The sequence below is a fragment of the Vipera berus genome (genome assembly GCF_964194415.1).
Source record: "Vipera berus genome assembly, chromosome: 1".
Classification (NCBI taxonomy): Eukaryota; Metazoa; Chordata; class Lepidosauria; order Squamata; family Viperidae; genus Vipera; species Vipera berus.
This window is the reverse complement of record NC_138202.1, coordinates 337806952-337825734: the sequence shown is the minus strand read 5'-3', so window position 1 is coordinate 337825734 and position 18783 is coordinate 337806952. Positions and strand designations below refer to the sequence as shown.

The window sequence follows — 18783 nt, the reverse complement described above, 5'->3', positions numbered from 1 at the left end:
ACTGCTAAAATTTGTTGCCTATTGGTCTTAGCCTAAGCTGGCTCTGTCCACACATCTTAAAGCTGCAAAGCTTAAAACACTCATTTAAATGCTGAGGTAATCTAAGGGAGTGATCAATGCCACTTTTGTCAAGATAATTTGCTTCATCCAGGTTTTCAATGTCCCACAACTTTCTCCCAAATCTTGGAAGATTAAAGGCCAACATGTTTATCTACATCTGGATGAAGAGATCGGCCTATTCAAGAAGAACTAACATTACCACCACTCCCTTCCAGGAAGAAGATAGCCCACCTGCCTGTTTTCCCCCCAACAGTAACCACAGCTTCAATCCCGCCATGAAATAGATATGCTTGCCACTTGGGAGGAAAACCATGATGATGAGGCTATAAAAGATTGAGACAAAATATTCAGACATTCATTCATTAAAAATTCGTATTGGCAACTTTTTTTTTAAATCTAGTGTAGGCCTGGATCACAGACTGAACAAAGAAAAATTAATGGCTTTGAATGTGGTGCTGCAGACAGGAAAAAAATATTTAAAAATAGATGAAGCTGGAATGCTCAGACGAAGTACTGATAAGGAAGGTGAAACGTAGACCCTTTGGGCAGATAAGGAGAAGCAAGAGAGGCCGAAGAAAATCCTGATGCTTGGAAAAACCAAAGCCAACAGGAAGAGACGGAGAGGCAAACAAAGCAGCATCTGCCGACAGACAAATCTTGCCAAAATGACACCCATCACTACCAGTAAGAGGAGACTGCAACATCCCACGAATGACTACTGTACTGTACTGTCACCTCTTCCGGGTCCTAGCGCCTTCAAATACTCCGACAACGGCATTTCCCAAAGTCCTTCGCGGCGCAAAATTTATCTCTTCTCTCCATTCTAGACTTCAGGCAGGGGCGGAGCCTGAATTTTTTTTCGTCACCTGCTGAGGGAACACCAGGTACCGGAAGTGACGCCAGAGCTTCGGGTCCTTGCTATTATCTTTGTAGCGTCCGCCATCTTTGCTGCTCTGGCCAGACACCGGTTTCCATGCGGGAAGAACAAGGTGAGGCTGAGCCCGCCTGCGTGTGGCAGGCCACCTTTGAGGAGCCTTTCGCTTGTCACTGCGGGGAGGGGTGGCTGTCCACGATGCGGTCCCTGGTTGAGTTGTAGCGGCCGCTGTCACCACCGTAAGGGCGTGAAACAAGGGAACAAAGACAGTCCAAAAGACACTCTTCCCTGAAGCCCCCACCCCGCTCCCCGCCTCTAGTGCGAAACCTCCATTTCCGCCTCTGGAGAAAAATATCCTCCGCGCCAGCGCCGTTGGGTAGTAGAGGAAAGATCTGGGTCGAGTTTCGGCTGTGCAGGGGCTGCTTCTCCGCCCCTGGATGATTTCAGTTAGTGCTTTTTCTGTACAAGCAGATTGCAACTCAGTCTTCCTCCGTTTTATTTACTTTAAAGCCTTGTAGATTGTCGTAACTGAAATTTTTTATAAAACAGTCATTAAAGCATTGCAGAAGCTAGAACCACGGGGATTATTAGCAAATTGCCAGAGATTTCGAAGCTAGCAGAATTGTCGAATGTTCAGCAATTTTAGAGTACTATTTACACGTGGCTTAACATAAATAGATTTTCAAATTAAAAGAAATCAAGTGTTTTTGGGAAAAGCAGCAGCCTCTTTCAGTGGCAAAACCGTGGATTTTTAGCGGCACTCAGCAATAGAATAGCCCCAAACTATTAACAAAAGCTGTGCAAGTCATTTTGTTTCATACATTTCTGTCTGACTAAAGTCAAACATGACTCTTGAATGTCTATATGATATAAAAGATAGCTAAAACATCCACCATAAGTCTGTGTTAAAATGTATAAAATTAAAAAAACCCAATTGATCAAAAACATACACTGTCATGTTGAATCACATATTGGTATCAGTGGGTAATTTCCTAAGAAGACTAGCCTACAGAGCTGATCCTGCTGTGGAAAAGCAGCTCTTCCCAACTTCACTCCTCTGCTTCCCAGAAGTAGAAGCTGTTAGCTGCTTCCCTCAGGATGGCTGATCAGTTGGGTCAATTGCAGTTCGCTTATGCAGTTTATAATTGAATTACGAAGAGAGTTACATATTTTAAATAATATATTTAAATTTCATTATTACTGGATTGTATTGTCCTGGAGTATGCAAACACTGATAACATAATATTACACTTATTCCAGCTCACTTTTTTTACCCATGTTATTCAAGTGGTTAACAATTTATAACAATATATGGGTCAAAATTATTAAAATTAGCAGTATTCATTGGGAAAAAAACTGCTGAAGAATCTTAGTTGTTTACCTGAAAACAGAAACTGGCAGCAAATACAATTCCTACAGAGATGCATTCTATAGCTTTAACTTAAAAGTAATTCAAGAGAAGACCAAGTCCCTTAAACCTGATAAAGACCCCCTGAAAGCATGGATATATTTAAGATGCTTCTCCCACTATTCTTAATAAGCACATAGATTCACAGTTCTTTCAAGCTGTAGAAAGCAACATTTAAAATTTGCTCTAAAACATGGGTGTTAAACTTGACTGCGTCACGTGACACATTGTGATGTTTTTTACCTTTGCAGAGCCAGGATGGGTGTGGCCCATGCATGACACATCTGGCCTGCGGGCCACCAGTTTGACACCCCTGCTCTAAAAGCATTTGGCAAGTAGTGCAGTTTTTCATTATGAACATAATATGATCCAGGCACCCTATACCTGTATTTGATAACAGTGTACATTACATGTCTTTTCCAGCACTCTGGTTTTCATTGATTTGGAAGGACCCATTAAATAACTCCAGCCACTTGCTTAGCATAAGAATGCAAATTAAAACACCTATGATAAAGCTAGTCAGCTTATGCTTGAGCAGATCCAACTAAGCAAAGCTCACTTTTAGTCATTAGTCCTACTGTCAGCCTACTTTTATGGCTAGGAACTCCCCCCAATATTCAACAAGAATATGCCGCCTGGTTTTGGGGAGAATATAAAATAAATATTTACCATCTATGCCACATTTGTAGAAAAGAGGTACTATACTCCCTCAGTTGTTTTTCATGGTTAAAAGTATATAAGTTTAATAAAATAAATAAAGTATCTAATTCCTCAAACTTTCTTTATAGGATCTAGTTTTCTTTTTGCCCTTTTCTGAATCTATTTGAGTTAGTTTAAATGTTTTTAAAGTATAATACCCATAAGAAGGCAAAATATTCAATTTGGAGTTTTGTTAATGGAGAGTATTGTAGAACTATTAGATACTGAATTTGGTAATTTTATTTTTGTTGATTGTTAGAAGTTATGTTTTTGTCTCCCATGCTACATTGTGGGTTCAGTGGTAGTTTTTAATCATCTACAATTAAAAGTACTTTTCACAAGTATGCTTGGCAACCAATTGTTCTATAGTTGTATTCTGTTTCTTGGTGAAGAACATGGCATTTGTTTATTCTATTATTCCATTTCTCTAAAATATGAAATATTTTAATTCCCCCCCAACTTCTGTTAATTATTGTTTAATTGTAGATATTAAAGCTGTACAGCAGCCTGGATCTGGAAGAGAAAAAATGATTTAGATTTTTCAGATTTGACCCCAATTAAGTTTTGTTGCTTATTCTTGAATGCTGCAGTAAACTTTTTTGGTGACAGCTTCATCTATGTCCTTATAGAAAAAATGTAACTGATGGAGATTTTCTGTGTTTTAAAACAAATAATGGACTGTTTTCATTTACTTTTGATTACCATGAGCTTCTCTCATTTAAATCAATGGTTTAAAAGTGTTTGATTTTCATTATATTACTGTTTTTAAATAATATGATTCCATGGTGGTTGACTTTGGGTTTTTAAAAAGTATATAATTGTACAAATAATTATATAGCTATAAAATATGCAGTGCTATGCTATGTTGCTTTTAGCCAGATTAATAATCCTGAATTTAATCATATTTTTGAAACCCCACACTGACACATTGTATAATACACATAAATCTTTGTAAACTCATCACCATAACTATATGGCACTTTAAAATAATAAAACTCATTTGTTATTGGAACCACAATTTCCCTCTGCTGGGTGGCTGTCTCAATTTCTATTCACAGAGTTTGAAAGCCAGGCTACTTCCATTTCTTTTGTCCTTGCACCAACTGTCCAAAATATATTTATTTATATGGGTTTGTTTTATATGAATTGAATCATGGTCAACTTGTATATTATTTTGCCTTATGATGTTCTTCCATTTGAGATGTTTATTAAGTTTCAGATGAGATTCTGTTTTAGCTATTTTTGATACTGGTTTTGACGGTACTGCAGTTTTTATGTTCACATGAGTAACAAGGATTTCCCTTTTCTCATCTTATTTTTGCAGGCAGAGTGATGTGCAAGATGAAAAGAGTGGCACCTGTCTGAGGAGCTGTGGTGTCTTCATGGAACCTTGTCTCACACCAAGCTGTGCCATGGGAATAGTGAAGGAAGCCATAGACCAACGGGATGGAAGTATCAGTCAGACTCTGTGCACAGCATCTTGCTTGAGAAAACCTCACTGGGATGGGCAGAATAATACAGTACTGGAAGGGTTGACTTCAGCAGATACAGGTTTAAGCAACACAGAACCAGCAGTTGCCCCTGTCGTGGAAACCTGTATTCAAGAAAAGTGGCCAGAACAGCAAAGCTCTTGCTACAAGAAAAGACATCTGGAAGATGTAGAAGGAGAACTGTTTCCTAAGCAGCTGAAGGGACAAGAAGGAGAGATGGGTCATGTGGAAACTCTTGGTATGTTTTCAGACACATTTTTGGCTGCATTGTCTTGGCAAGTATAATATGACTTGATCTTAGAGAAATGCAAAATAAAGCAACTCATTTTTCCCCCTTTCTGTTTTCTTTTTGCATCAGTAAAGAAATCTCTTCTTGTTATTGGGAACCTTATTAGATCTAAAAGTAAGGGTTGATGGCAATGGGGAAGCCATAGCACCAGCCAATGACTTTTGAGGACGTTACAGCCTTGATTTCCATTTCACTGAATGGAAATGATTGTGCCACATTTCATTCTTCAGTGGTGTACATTCCTCAGAGCTAGAGGAAATTTTAAGAGAAATCTAGTCTGCAGAGAATCGAGAAAGCTGTTCTGACTGGATGTCTGCAGTTTCCAAGAGGGTTTTGGCCAGTTAGAATGAAAGAAAGGGTCTGTGGAACTGAGCTCACCAGATTCTTAAGGTGATCTGGAGACTGCAGGGGCAAAAATTTGATGTATAGAATATAGTCGAGCTTATTGGGGTGCAGGATGATCTGGAAGCAGTTGCAGGACTTTGCAGTGAATCTTCCTGCATAGGAAATAGAAGATGATAGCAATTAAGTTCTGTTTCAAGCTGGCCCATTGTGTCATCAACATAAAACAACATCCACAACAATACATTTTTCTTTCTTTCCAAGCAGATGAACCATTTCCTTCCCCAGCTCCAGTTTCCACCGTGTCAAAAGAGGTTCCCTCCACTATCCCATCCATAAAGAAGCATTCCCGTGGGCGGAAACCCCGAAAGAAAGTCTCTGTCCGCAAATATTCCATTCCCAAAGATCACAAGGGACCAAGCGAAGGCCCTGGGCCATCTGAGAATGGCTCCTCTCTTCCCGTTAAAGTGCCAAAAAAGCGAGGGCGCAAGTCCAAAGAAGAGCTGCTGTTACTGAGGCTAGCTCAAGGACTGGACAATCAGTCACCCGAGTCCCTTTGCCAGAAATCTCTATCTAGCAACGAGAACCTTGATTCCCTTGAGACCATGTCTGGTGGACGCCCAAAGCGCCGTGCAGCTAAAGCGTAAGTGAAAGAAGGAATCTGTCGCTGAATTCTGCTGGGTACAGCTTACGTGTGATACAATTATTATAGGTAGAAATAACTAGCTTGCTTTTCTTTTTTAAAAAAAACCTGCTGAAATACATGATTAGTTATAATAAATTATACTAAATATAATTAGTATAATAATCATAATTATTGATTCAAATGTATAAAGCATAGAGAGAACAATGAATTAGCATTCTAAACCCCATCACCTCTATTTGATGGTCATTGCCAAACTCAGCAATAAACTTGTCAACAGTCAGTGAAGAATGTTTCTTCTTTTGGGTACTTGTAGAGGTGTAGAATAGGTGAATTGGTTATGCCAAGAAGCTTGATACCTATGATTCTGACCTACCCACCACTATTCTTTTAGAGATTTGGAAACGAAGGTTCTATCTGCTTCTGTCCTTAAAGCATTAGAATGGAGCTGATTCTTAACCACAGCTCAGTTTATGAACTTATGTTCTCCTCCCTTCCTTTTTCCAAGAGCCCTTCTGTATCTACAGGAACTGGCTGAAGAATTGACATCTGCATACCAGGCTCCTCCTTGCAATGAAACCTCAAATGATACCCCTGGATCTGAGGAGCCCAGTAGGAAGCGACGAGGCCGCAAGCCAAAAGAACAGAAGTTGGAAAATGAAGAAGATGTAGACTTTGTTCCCTCAGAAGAAAGTCTTCTGCAGGAGGAGGAGGAGGAAGACCATTATGACCTAGTGATGAACGATGCTTTGAAGTGTGAGAGGGAGTCCAGCTCATGCAAACCAGCGGTAACTCATTCCTGAGATGGCTTTGTTATATTTCTGGGGGGATTGAATACTTCACCTGGTGGTATGTTAAAGGGAACACCACCTGAAGAACAAGCCCTGGTCTTTTGGAATCAGTTGGCTGACATTCATGTTGCCAGAATTTGGGAGGATGGGCTTTGGGGCCTCTGTTCTTAACCTCCTTTTTTCCCATAGAGGTCCAAAGTTCAGCGCCGAGAATTTGGTTCCAATGGCTTGCATTCCATGATATACCCTATATGGAAGTCTCTCTCCGTCACTCACCGCTTGTGAGTATTAGACTTCCCTCAGTGATTGGGAGAATTGAGGAACAGGAATGTGGTTGGAGGGAGGAAAGGCAGGTTTCTGCTGCATTGTTTTGTTTCCCTAAAAGTTCAGTGCTTCAACTAGTTATGGCTGGCTGAAGGACGTGATACTGTTTTTGATTCTTACTGTCACTGTTTTAAAGAATGGGCTCTCCAGCAATCATCAGACTTTGTAGTTTTAAGTCTAAATGAGTCTGGATTGGGCAGTGATAATGAGGCCTCTGGATGTTCAAACCTGACCGGCTTCTTATGACTAAAAGCAGAACTACCTTAGTTCATGAAAAAAAATATTTTGCCTAAGTGAATAAAGAGGTGCTACTTCTTTGAGGAAATAGAACTGTTGAGCCAAATTTGACCGCAAGTGATAGTGGTTTAAAAATCTCTTTGAAGTTGAATTTAGCCTATGATAAAAATTGAACAAAGGGTCTGAAGTGTGTCTTTTATTTTGATGGATATGAAGATGATAAAGGATCTTGAAGAGAGATCCAAAAACACAAAAAAGACCCCAAGCTAATTGCTTTTAATTTTGACAACATGTTTTAAAAATCTCAGAAGGAGAGATAGGACAATTCAGTTCCTGATTTGCAAGAGTCGTGATTTTTATAACAAAGTGTATGTGCGCAAGAGAGAGAAATACTAGTTTTGGCTATATTGGCTTTGTTTAAGAAAGGTTCAAATAGCTGGGAGGGACTATGTTTTTTGAGATCTGTGCTCCTTCAGGGAAGGATGCAACTTCTTGGCATTTTCCTAGATTGTTGGGCAAAGATTAGACGATGCCAAATGAATGATGCAGAGTTGCATTCATGTAGCTATGGCAAAATAAGCTTGGAAAGGGGAAAACGTCTTGGAGATGACAATTGCCAAATCCTTTCTTCACTGAAGCTTAGCAAAAACAACAACAACAGAGTTCTTTACCCTTTTAATTCAAGGTTTATATCTTGTTTGACTAATTTGAGAAAATCAAAAGAAAGTCCCAGCACTAAGTTGTTTGTTCCAATATCTTCCAGAGTACTTCTATTTTTGAGCATTCAGATTGATGAAAGTTCGAAAGACTTTATTGAGTGTACTTTCTCATTTTGCTGTGCCCACTATAGCCATGTTGGCGAACCTAAGGCACGCGTGCCACAGGTGGCACGCAGAGCCCTCTCTGTGGACAGACGCGCCGTCGTCCCAGTCCTAGGTCTTTAGCTGGGTTTTATAAAACCTTTTCGCTTTAGGCCTCCGCTGCTGTGTGCAAAAAAAAAAAAAGTTCAATGAATCAATCAATTTCAATTTCTCGCGGAAAAAAAAAAGATCTCGCAAAGTTGGAATTGATTGATTGAACTTTTGAGTCTCACCCAGTCTGCTGTTACCACCACAGCCACGTCCAACCAATGGGCCACGCCCACCCAATTGGCCACATCCAGCCAATGGGCCACACCCACCCGGCACCCGACGATACATAAGTGGGTTTTGGGTTGCAGTTTGGGCACTCGGGCTCTAAAAGGTTTGCCATCACTGCACTATAGTATTGCATCGAACCACAGACAACTTGCTTGTTGCACTGTTCTATTGTTACACTGATTCCTGTTATATGAATTGCATTTCTATGACTGCAGTTGTACTTCCTTTGTCCCTTAGACGTGAGCAACACCATTCTCACTGGGAGTTTCCAGAGTGGATTCCTTCTGCCCAGAAGTGGATTTTTCTCTCAGAGAGGTGAATGGCCTTCTGACAAAAGACAAAAACGGGACATACCTAGAACCAGATAGATAATTAAAGAGCGCATGTGCCTATAAACGATAAGGTCTCCTTTAAGTTGACTCAACTCCTGGTGATTTCATTCCTATGTCCATTTAGATTCTTAGGTATATTACAGAAACATTTTTTCACTTGTCTTCTGGAAAGTTTGGTTTGACTTTCCCGTCATCTACATTTCCATTTTATTCTGTATCCTGGTAATTCCTTAAGCTTTTAAGAAAGAGGTTATTGGTGGTTATTTTTTCTATATCAGTGCAGCATGGTATGTAAGATAGCATGGCAAGATGAAGAATACTACCACCAGAAAGTTGTGTATCCCCCTGCACAGAAGAAATCTTTGCACCCTAGTCCGTTTTCATGCATTTAAATGCTGGTGATTTCCTGTAACAAAGTGAACATCAGGTGAACTTCCATTCTGTTCTCTTCTGTCTTCCAAAGTGAAGCAGATAAATTCCTTCCTGCTGAGACCAAGTCCCCACTCTTCTCTATCAAGAGAGAAGGTTTGCAAGAAAACAGCAATGTCTTCTACCGAATTAACAGGTGTGTGCTTGTCCGACTCGTTTAGTTTGTCCATGAGGGAAAGTTAATGGGAAACACTACATTTAGGGAATCTCTGGTGAAATGACTGATAGGGGTCAATTAAGGGGGAGGAACTTTATTTTGAAGCCCCATGAGATGGACGGGGGACCTGAGAACCTGAGATTTTCCATGCTTACTTTACATCAATTATAAAAAGTCTTGTTCCATCTGGCTGAAGAATGTTATAATCTCTATGTGGTCTAAGTCACAATTAAGTCTTTTTTTTCTTCTTCCAAACTATCTGGTAATCTTTTAAATGTTTAGATGCTGCATGCAAGGTCAGCTATTATGCAATGGTTCCTTTCTTGTCCTATCTGGTAGGTTTAATGCCTTACAACCTCATGAAGACCGCTTAGACATGACTTTCTTTGTTGGGGGTCCTGTCTGGGCTTTGGAGTGGTGCCCAACCCCCGAAGGCTCTAAGGCATCCCAGTATGTGGCTCTCTATTGCAATCCCAGCATGAATGTTCAGCATTCTTTGTCACAGATCCATACAGGACCAGCTCTACTTCAGCTCTGGGAGCTTGGACCAATCCAGGAAGACAAAGGGTAGGCAGACTTTGTGTCTGTTGTAAAAATGTTCTTTGTTTCATTCCTATGAAAGTCTTGCATCCTGCATAGTAGCTGAGGGGCAAGTCGTGCAATAGGAATTGTGGCTGAATTAACTCAGATTACAACGTCACTAGCAATTCAAATTGGGGCACTTCATTAGGGAGTTTCCTGAACTAGGGTTTTATGGCAGAGAACAGCTGTATTAGATACATTGTTTGCCACAGAGCCAATTTTCTTCCTCTCATATTTGCTTTGTGAGATAGTACAAGAAGGAGTAAGACAGATATAATAAGCCAGGAGTAGCCAAGGTGCAGAAGAATCTCCGTTCAATTATCCTTTCAGCCTAATCTTCAAAAGCTCCTGTATCTTTGCACTGGGAAATATGCAAAAGAATTGTGCATGTACTATGATCTGGGGGAATGGCATGACCCAAAGGCTTTGTATTTTTTTTCCCTGCATTCTTTTTCCAGGTCTGTTATCAAGCCAGCACTTGCATATGCAATTGCCACTGATCATGGTTGTATTTGGGACATGAAATTTTGTCCCAGTGGAGCTTGGGAACCCCCTGTCACTCAGCGCAAGGTGAGAACTGGGGCCAATAGGTTGTCTAGGCCAAACGTTTGGATTTTAGATACTCGCTGTTTATGTAGGGCTAGGATATCATATGAGAGGTTTTGATCCTGAGCCCAAGATTCTTCAACATTTTTATTAAGCATTCTCTTTCTGTCACATTCGTTGTCAGATTCCCAGATGATACAAAACAGGGTGTGATACAGTAGATGTTAACAGTAATTTCAGAGAAAACAGAAGCAAAGTTCAAAAAGATCTTGATAAAGTAAACATTCAGGCTGAAAGTTACAGTGAAATTTGACACAGACCATATCCTTTGCCCAAGTATTGGAAGGAATGTCATTCAGAAGAAGGGTATGACATGTTCTCCATTTTCCAAGTGTGGATACAAGTAGTCTTATGTTATACGAAGAGAACCTTTTGTTGAATGTTACATGAAACATCCTAATGGTAGAACCTATTACCGAGGGAATCATTGAAACCCTTTTTGCTGGGTGTATTCAAGCAGAGACTGTACTTGAGTCTGTCACAGGTGCTTTAAAGTGGAAGCTTGCATTTAAGTGACTCTTTTCAGTTCAGTCCTTCTTCCATATTTGTGGCTGCTGGAAATGGGAGCTTTCCAAATGGGACATGAAGTATACTTACTTTTCACTTTTGTTTATATCCCATGTAGCTCCCTCATATGAGTCGGCTGGGACTACTGGCTGTAGCCTTTTCTAGTGGCAAAGTGTTGCTGTACAGCCTTCCCCATGTGAAAAACTTGAATGCCTACCGAAGAACACAGGTAACAGGTAGGAATAGCTGTAGAAAATGGGAAGAAGACAGACAGGTACCTGCATTGTTGTATGTTGTCTGTTCAGGATGTCTCACCTAGACAGGAAAGGGAGGCGTAACTTAGGAAGGCCGTGAGTTCTGTCCAAGTTAGATGGTGGGAAGAAGAGTTAGCATCGATTATTACGAGAGGCTTTGTCCTACCATCAGTTGTGAGAGAGATGATAATCTATGTGCTACCCATAAAGTCTTATTTTCATATTACTAGCACTCTTTGCCCAGAGAACTCTTTCAAATTTAGTCCAGGGAAATACAGAGCTAAAACCATTTTAAGAAAAGCTAAATGCTTTTCCTCAAATGATCATGAGGAGATTTGCAGCATTTTTATTTGAAGTTCAGCACTGTCTGATAATAACAAATACATCTTTCCCATTTCCCATTGTCTCGAGACACTAAATCAGAGTTGTGGGCTCCTAATTATGACCTTGTTCTTTCTACAAATCAGGACTTTTTGTTGAAAGAATCTTTACAGCTCTGTTGAAAAAAGTCCTAATTTAGCTTTTGTTGTTGAGATGTATGGTCATTTTTGTTCTCACATGCAGTGCAGGGAGCTATATGGGCAACAAAGGCTATTCCACATCCAGATACGTGCATTTTGGGGCCTGGTGCAGGGTGTGCAAGCTGTGCGCTTAGTCAGCCATATCAGTTAATGATGCTTGTAATTACATCTGTCTGCAAGAATGATTGATGATCATGTAGGACTGACCTTTTTAAAGATGATAGTGGAGAATTAGTCCCAAGAGAGTCGAGAGTTTAGACTCTATTCCTTTTCTTCCATTCCTTGGTATCAAATTATGTTGAAAGAAACACAGTCATTGTGTTGCACTAACCTTCTATTTTTCCATTTGTGCCTGTGATCAGTAAAAACCATTCTAAAGATGAACAACTGACTGACATACTCATATATTACTTAGTAGTAATACGTTATTAATTTTATTTGTTTAAGGTAAAGGTAAAGGTTCCTCCGCACATGCGTGCTAGTCGTTTCCAACTCTAGGGGCCGGTGCACATCTCCGTTTCAAAGCCGAAGAGCCAGCGCTTGTCCGAGGATGTCTCCGTGGTCATGTGGCCAGCATGATTAGACGCCAAAGGCGCACGGAACGCTGTTACCTTCCCACCGTAGTGGTCCCTATTTTTCTACTTGCATTTTTACGTGCTTTCGAACTGCTAGGTTGGCAGAAGCTGAGACGAGTAACAGGCGCTCACTCTGCTACGCGGCACTCGGGATTCGACCCGCCAAACTGCCGACCTTCTGATCGACAAGCTCAGCGTCCTAACCCACTGAGCCACCGCGTCCCTTTTAATTTATTTGTTTACTATTCATTAAAAACAAAACTGATTTTACAGAATTAAACTAGAGATTCAGAACAGCAGTGATTTAAAAAAATCTATACAACTCTACATGTGCAAAACACATTGAAACAAACCTTAGCCTTTATTTGAACTCTGGAAGATGTTTGTCTTATAGTGAGGACACCATAACACAAAGCTCTTGCTTAGGTACAGCCCCCTCAGATGCTGTCTATCAACTATGCTATGGGCATTCCCCCCCCCTCAAAATCTATGCATTACTACAGTGTTTTATCAAAATTCTGAGTCCAAGAGTCTTATAAGCCAGTAGTATTTTGAAGTAGGCTTGAAGTCAAATAGACAATAGGAACAGTTATCAGATAATAGGTGTAACATGATTTGTTGTGTTCCATTCAGTAATAAAATTGTGGCATTCTGCACCATGGTCCTCCAAAACATTTTAGTAGCAGCCTCATTACTTTTACTGTATTCTAAGCAAATTATCCTCATTGAAAAATATTGTCAGGTAGCGTACAGATATACAAAACTAGTATATCTTTTAATTTAAAAAAACAAGATGAACCTAAATATTCTTAATAAATATCAAAACTATGTCAGTGAACAACCCACAGATTCAAAAAAAATGGCCTTGCAAGCCCCACCTTCAATCAAAGCATCCTTCAATCACAGCATCTTTCTATGCTAAACAGTTTTGCTAAAGCCCAGGAATGATTGATTATTTGGAACCAAGCTTTTTCTGTGGAAACTCTCTTACAAACAGTCTTGTCTACTCTTGGATTAGCTTAATCGAGAGATCTTGTTAATTTACATTGATGCCTTGGTAGCTTTTTATTTAAGGAACTATTACACTGTTAACTTTGCAAGTCAGAATTTAGGAGGAATAATGATTCCACACCTGTGTGTAAGATTTTTGTAAGTTGAGGTGTGAGTAACACTTATCAGCTGTCCCAACTTAAGTCAGTTAGGAAAGAAAGACTCCATTTGCTAGTGAAAGTACACTTTACTAAAGCCAAATGGTTACAGTGTAGCAAAGCGGATCTCTCTTTTTGTGCCCAAAGCATCTGGTTAACTTTTCCCTTCTCCCCCACCTTTCCCCTGGATCTCTCCCCTTGTCCAATTACATTCAAAGAGAAAATGCAAAATAAGGTATAGGTATTTCTGCTACTATTTGATTGTCTTCTCTTCTAGGTGGACCTTCCCCTCGGCATGTCATCTGCAAGGTATCTTCTATTATTTTCTTGGGGGGAAAAATTCATTTAAAAGCAGAGTTTACATAGAGTTTCAAAATGGATCTTTCAGATTCCCACTTGTCAGAAAAAGATGTTCTGAAAATAGCTCATTTTCATTCCCCCGTCCCACCCAAGAAGTTCATGTGACATACTGCTGTAGCCCACTTTCTACTCTTTGATATCTAGCAACTTTAATTATTCTGATTGATAGTCGTTCTCTAAGGTCTCAGATAAACCCAATAGGCTTGGCTTTTTTCCCCCATTACTTGTAACATTGAAAATGAGATGCCTGAAATTAGTTAGGGAACCTTATGCATTTAGAGGAAGTGATTTACCATGGCTTGGGTGCTTCCATTATTGTCTTTTCCTTATATTAGCCTTATCTCCTTCTCTACAGGTCCAGTATGTAGCCACTTTGCAGGTAGGCTCCATTCAGGTTGGGAATTCCTCCGAGTGTGGGCAGTGTTTCAGCTTAGCATGGATGCCAACCAAGCCTCATGAGCATTTGGCTGCAGGTTTCTATGATGGTAAGAGGAAAGAATGGAATGGAATAAACCTAGGGAGGTTTAGGTAGAATTATATTGGTTCACAAATCTAGCACAATGCCTGTAATTCCATCTCCTCAGGTACAGTGGCTCTCTGGAATCTGCTCACCAAGTCTCTGTTACAAAGAGTATGCCAGCCTGATGGCTCCCTCAAACTGTATCCGTTCCGTTGCTTCCTGGCCCATGACCATGCTGTGAGCAACATCCAGTGGTGCAAAGCAAACAGGTGGGAAGGATGTGAAATACCACTGACTGATGAGAACTAGTCTCTGTTTCTGGCTCCTTTCTGACCATCCTGGCCAGGCTTTTTTCCTTCTCCCTTCCCCACAACATTTATGGTACGCAGACTGGACCAGACAACTATCCCATTGTTCAGGCTGTTTGTCTTTAGGTTACAGTCTTGGGCCAAGTCATTTGCTTCTCTTACTTGGGGTAGTTTGACTGATATTTCTGGGATCTGGGACTTCTGTCAGATGTGTTCTGCCAGTGAGTTCTGGCCTGCCTTTTTTATTCCTAGCAATTTCATGGTGACTACAGGCAATGACCGTAAAATCAAATTTTGGGACTTGCGCCGACTGCATGAACCTATCAACAGTATCAAGCGTTACTTGAGCACAGAGATTGCCTGGCTGCTACCCTACAGTGGGATCACAGTTGCACAAGATAGCTGCTATGCCTCGTGAGTGTGTGTATACCCTGTTATTCTTAAAATAATGGACTAACTGTTCAAATATTCCAGTTCCAATTTGCCTTGTTACCAAAGCCGATGTGAGTTTGCTTCTGCAGAGTATCAGAAAGTTGGACTTAACACAGTTTGGATTCCTTGAGGATGGAGGAAAAGTAAAGGAAGAGTAAATATAATTAACAATCAGTTCCTGAAGTCTTTAAAAAGATACGCGGACATTTTTTAAAAAATCTGCATTAACTCAATTGTCTCACTTCTCTTATTACTTTAAATCAAATCAGGATTCAATGAAAAGACATGGCTTGTTTAATTCATTCCATTTTTCAGTTCTAAATTACCCTTTGATCCATTTGCAGAGCAACCTGAAATGTCACCCTGATGGCATACTGTCTTTGGCATACTGATTACCAAAAGATCAGTCATTGCTGGATTCTCCAGATGACCTGTCCTTTCAATCCTGGCTTTCTCTAGACTAGATCCCTGAGTCTTTCTCATCCTAACTTCTTGCAGTTCTTTTCCTCTGACTGTTTGAATAATAAAATCCCACTCTATTTATATTTCACTTAGAAGAAAATTAAATGCTTCATTTTGGAACTGATTTTTATGACATTGGCCTTGATTTCTTGGTACCTGTAGATGTTTAGCACGTTTACTGTAGAATGTGGCACATTCTTAGAAAATATGACAACTTACTGACTTTCAGATTTTCTTCTCTGATGTGGTAAATAGCTGCTCTGTTCTCACAAAATGTGATTTCAACAGAAAAGGCAACTTGAAATGTTCTCCAACTAAACATCCACTTCTCTAATGTCATGTTCTAGCTTGTAACTCTTTGATATTTTTACATATGCCCAACTGGATTTGGGCTCATTACTTTGAAACCACGAGGACTTTGGGCCATTTGCTAAATAATGCAGAATAGATTTACATATCACAGTAGCAATTCACGTGGTCCTTTAATCTATTTTGGGGAACATCTTAAACTTCAAGGTCTAAGTTGAATTACACATCATACATTCATTAATTGTGACAGGAAAGACTCTGAGCAGGTTTAAGTATGAGACTGTGATGGGTGTTCAGATTTAAGTATTTGAAATTGAGATTCCAGACATTCAGATCTCTCAACTGACCAGGATTTGTTTCTTATTAGAAGAAAAGTTTAAGTAACACTAGAGGAAGCAGCAAATCCAGAGATCTGGACAGAGTTTTTCCACTTTGACAATCATATTTCTCATTTAAGAATCGTAGATTGCAGATCAAATAGTACTATTGTTCCCTAACGTGTTGTATGACTGTCTATGCCAACTTTGTTGCTGCTCATTATTGCAAGTGTCAGTTTGTGCTATATTAACTTGGAAATTATATCCAGGTGTCATGCATTTTCCTACATCTCTATATTGCAGGTATGGAGTAGGTGGGATCCACTATTTGGATGCTGGCTATCGTGACTTTCGAGCCTATTTTGTGGTCCCTCGCAAAGGCACCGTATGGGTAAGTTATGCATCCCCAAGTAAAGAGGGAGGGGATAGGGTATGACCTATCCCAGGGTCATTGAAAGGTGGAAATGAGGCTCATGATTCTATCCCTTTTGCAGAGTATATCTGGATCTGATTGGCTGAACACAGTGGCTGCTGGTGATGTCACAGGGGAATTGGTGGCTGCAGTAATGCCTGATCTCTCCGTCAACCTACAAAACATCAAGCGGCCATCAGACCGTCGATTTGTAGGTTTTGCTGCCCCTGAGTAATGGGAAGACTAGGGCAGGCCCACAAGCTTCATCTCCAACCAAATAGGGTAGAAAACAAGAATGGACCCCTCTGTCAATTCTCTAGATCCAGGTTGGATCTGAATGGAGGAAAGGGACGCTTGTTGACACATTAACTGTAGCCAGTTGTGCAGAGTGAGGAATTTCTTCCAGGAAATGCACATTGTTTGGGTGGAAGCACGTTCCATTATTAATTTTGAAAAGGAAAAAGGAAAACAGAAATGTTTTGGTTGATATTAATAGTGTGGGTATTTAGTTTCCTGAGAAAATTAAGGGCACATAATTTGGGGATATGAAGAAGTTCAGTTCTGTGCTCCTAACCACAAATATAAGATTTACATGGCCTTTGAGCCTGGAGAAAACAAAATTGTAGGTAAATGAATGCATATGAATGAGCCCCCCAAAAACCTTCCCTGGAATAGATTTAATGACAATCTTGAGAACTTCAGTCATGGTAGCAAAGAGATTTTATGGTCTCCGAAAGTTTGGGTAAGATCGATTCCTTCAGCTGCTCAATATCTAGGTTTACACGTTGTATTGCTGCTTCTTAATTATCATGGCACTTGTCCTCTGTGATAAACCATGGACTGGAACACAACATTTCTCGTCTCTGAGGCCATTGCCTTCTTATCCTTAACACCTATTTCTCTTTGTGTCTTCAGCTCATCTGCAAAGCAGTCTTACAGCCAAATGGCTCACTTGACAAGATTGCAACAGAGGCAACAGCCTGTGAGAAGCCACAGGCAGCGGGCAAAACATGCAGTGAATCAGTGGCCCAGAATTTCATTCTCTTCCAAGATACTGATTTGGTGAGGGCTTGGAAAAGCAGAATTCTGGTTCAAAGAGAATAGCAATTACAACATGGGAATAGAGGGGCCCATTTCAGCTTCATAAATATTCCAGGCAGGACCCTTTATCTATCTGACCAGAGATAACTATTGATGTGGATCTGGCACTGAATATATTGAACGCTAACAGAGGCAGCAGAAACTGTGCTTATAATTATTCTACTCTCCTCCATGTGCTAACTCCAAGATGCAGGGTCCCCACTTCTGATTTCTATGTAGCACTGCTTCTGTCGGGCCCACCCATTCTGCGGTGTGTTTCAGACCGATAAGGCTCCACCCCAAGCCAATAAATCACTAGTTGACAACTGGAATCAAAAGGCCTTAATGAATAAAGCACTTTGTTTTCTTGATCTACTCAGGCCTGCTTTTACTTCTTTTCTCTGTCCTCTCTAGACATCTTTCAAGAGCCTCTTCAGGCAAAAGCCCCTGAAACACACGCCAAAAGAAGTAAAAGAAGGAGCCGTCCTGGGCCGCATGCAACTAGAGACTGTACATAAGGTAAACCAGAAAAAGGGGAAAAGACTGTACAACTCTAGAAGGAAGGGAAAAAATGTTACTTCACAGCATCTCTTGTGTCGAATTGTGGCTCCCCCATCCTCTGAAGTTTCATGGATTTGTGAGGAAGAGCGATATATCTGGATGGAGGTGGGTGGGTTACTGGTTAATGTCTTCTTCAGCCTTCTCTTTCTTCTCTTGGCAGGTGCGCTTCAGCCCAAACCTTGACAGCCACAGTTGGGTAGCGTCTGGCGGTCAGTCTGGCCTTGTGCGACTTCACTGTGTTCGGGCATTGGTTTTCCCCCGCAGCCACAAGCTTCTCCTTGAGTGTCAGGCCCATTTCAGTTCCATGTTTGATTCAGAGAGACAGATTGACTGCCCCACAGCCATCTCATCTGGGGTGCACAGTGCTGTCAGCTGAATATCACCCAGGGCAAGTCAATTTGGGGCGTCAAGATACATGACTGACAAACTGAAGGCCTTTTTGTGAGAATCTTGGAATTATCAGAATATACTGAACACAACCAAGCATGAAATACAAGAGGATGTTGGCCGTATTGAAACAGATAAACTGAAAAGAATGACATAGCCAGGGTTTGGCCAGATTGTGATGAGTGAAATGTACCGGAGCTTCTAGCAGCACCAGAAGTCAGCTCCGGTTGTGGGAGAAGAGGCCATGATGACAGAATAGTCCATTCTGCTGTATCTCTGCCATGTCAG

The 18783-nt window shown here is 40.6% G+C and overlaps 1 protein-coding gene across 2 annotated transcripts; it reads left to right on the top strand.

The window, feature by feature from the left end:
* Positions 1-993: 993 nt before the first annotated feature.
* On the top strand, positions 994-18484 carry GTF3C2 (general transcription factor IIIC subunit 2; the record flags this gene model as incomplete). 2 transcript variants are annotated; one of them, XM_081312667.1, is made up of 20 exons in its annotated part: positions 994-1049; positions 2594-2677; positions 4370-4769; positions 5430-5805; positions 6314-6593; positions 6786-6877; positions 8534-8611; positions 9092-9193; positions 9554-9781; positions 10255-10366; positions 11028-11145; positions 13685-13716; positions 14123-14252; positions 14352-14496; positions 14788-14949; positions 16359-16446; positions 16550-16678; positions 17383-17529; positions 17962-18066; positions 18269-18484. In XM_081312667.1, the coding sequence occupies exons 3-20, from the start codon at positions 4424-4426 to the stop codon at positions 18482-18484; spliced, it is 2886 nt and encodes a 961-aa protein (XP_081168793.1). In that variant the 5' UTR covers positions 994-1049; positions 2594-2677; positions 4370-4423. The 2 variants fall into 2 exon arrangements, with proteins under 2 accessions (XP_081168793.1, XP_081168794.1); XM_081312668.1 differs by lacking the exon at positions 2594-2677 and having other exon boundaries at positions 999-1049; positions 4366-4769.
* Positions 18485-18783: the final 299 nt, after the last annotated feature.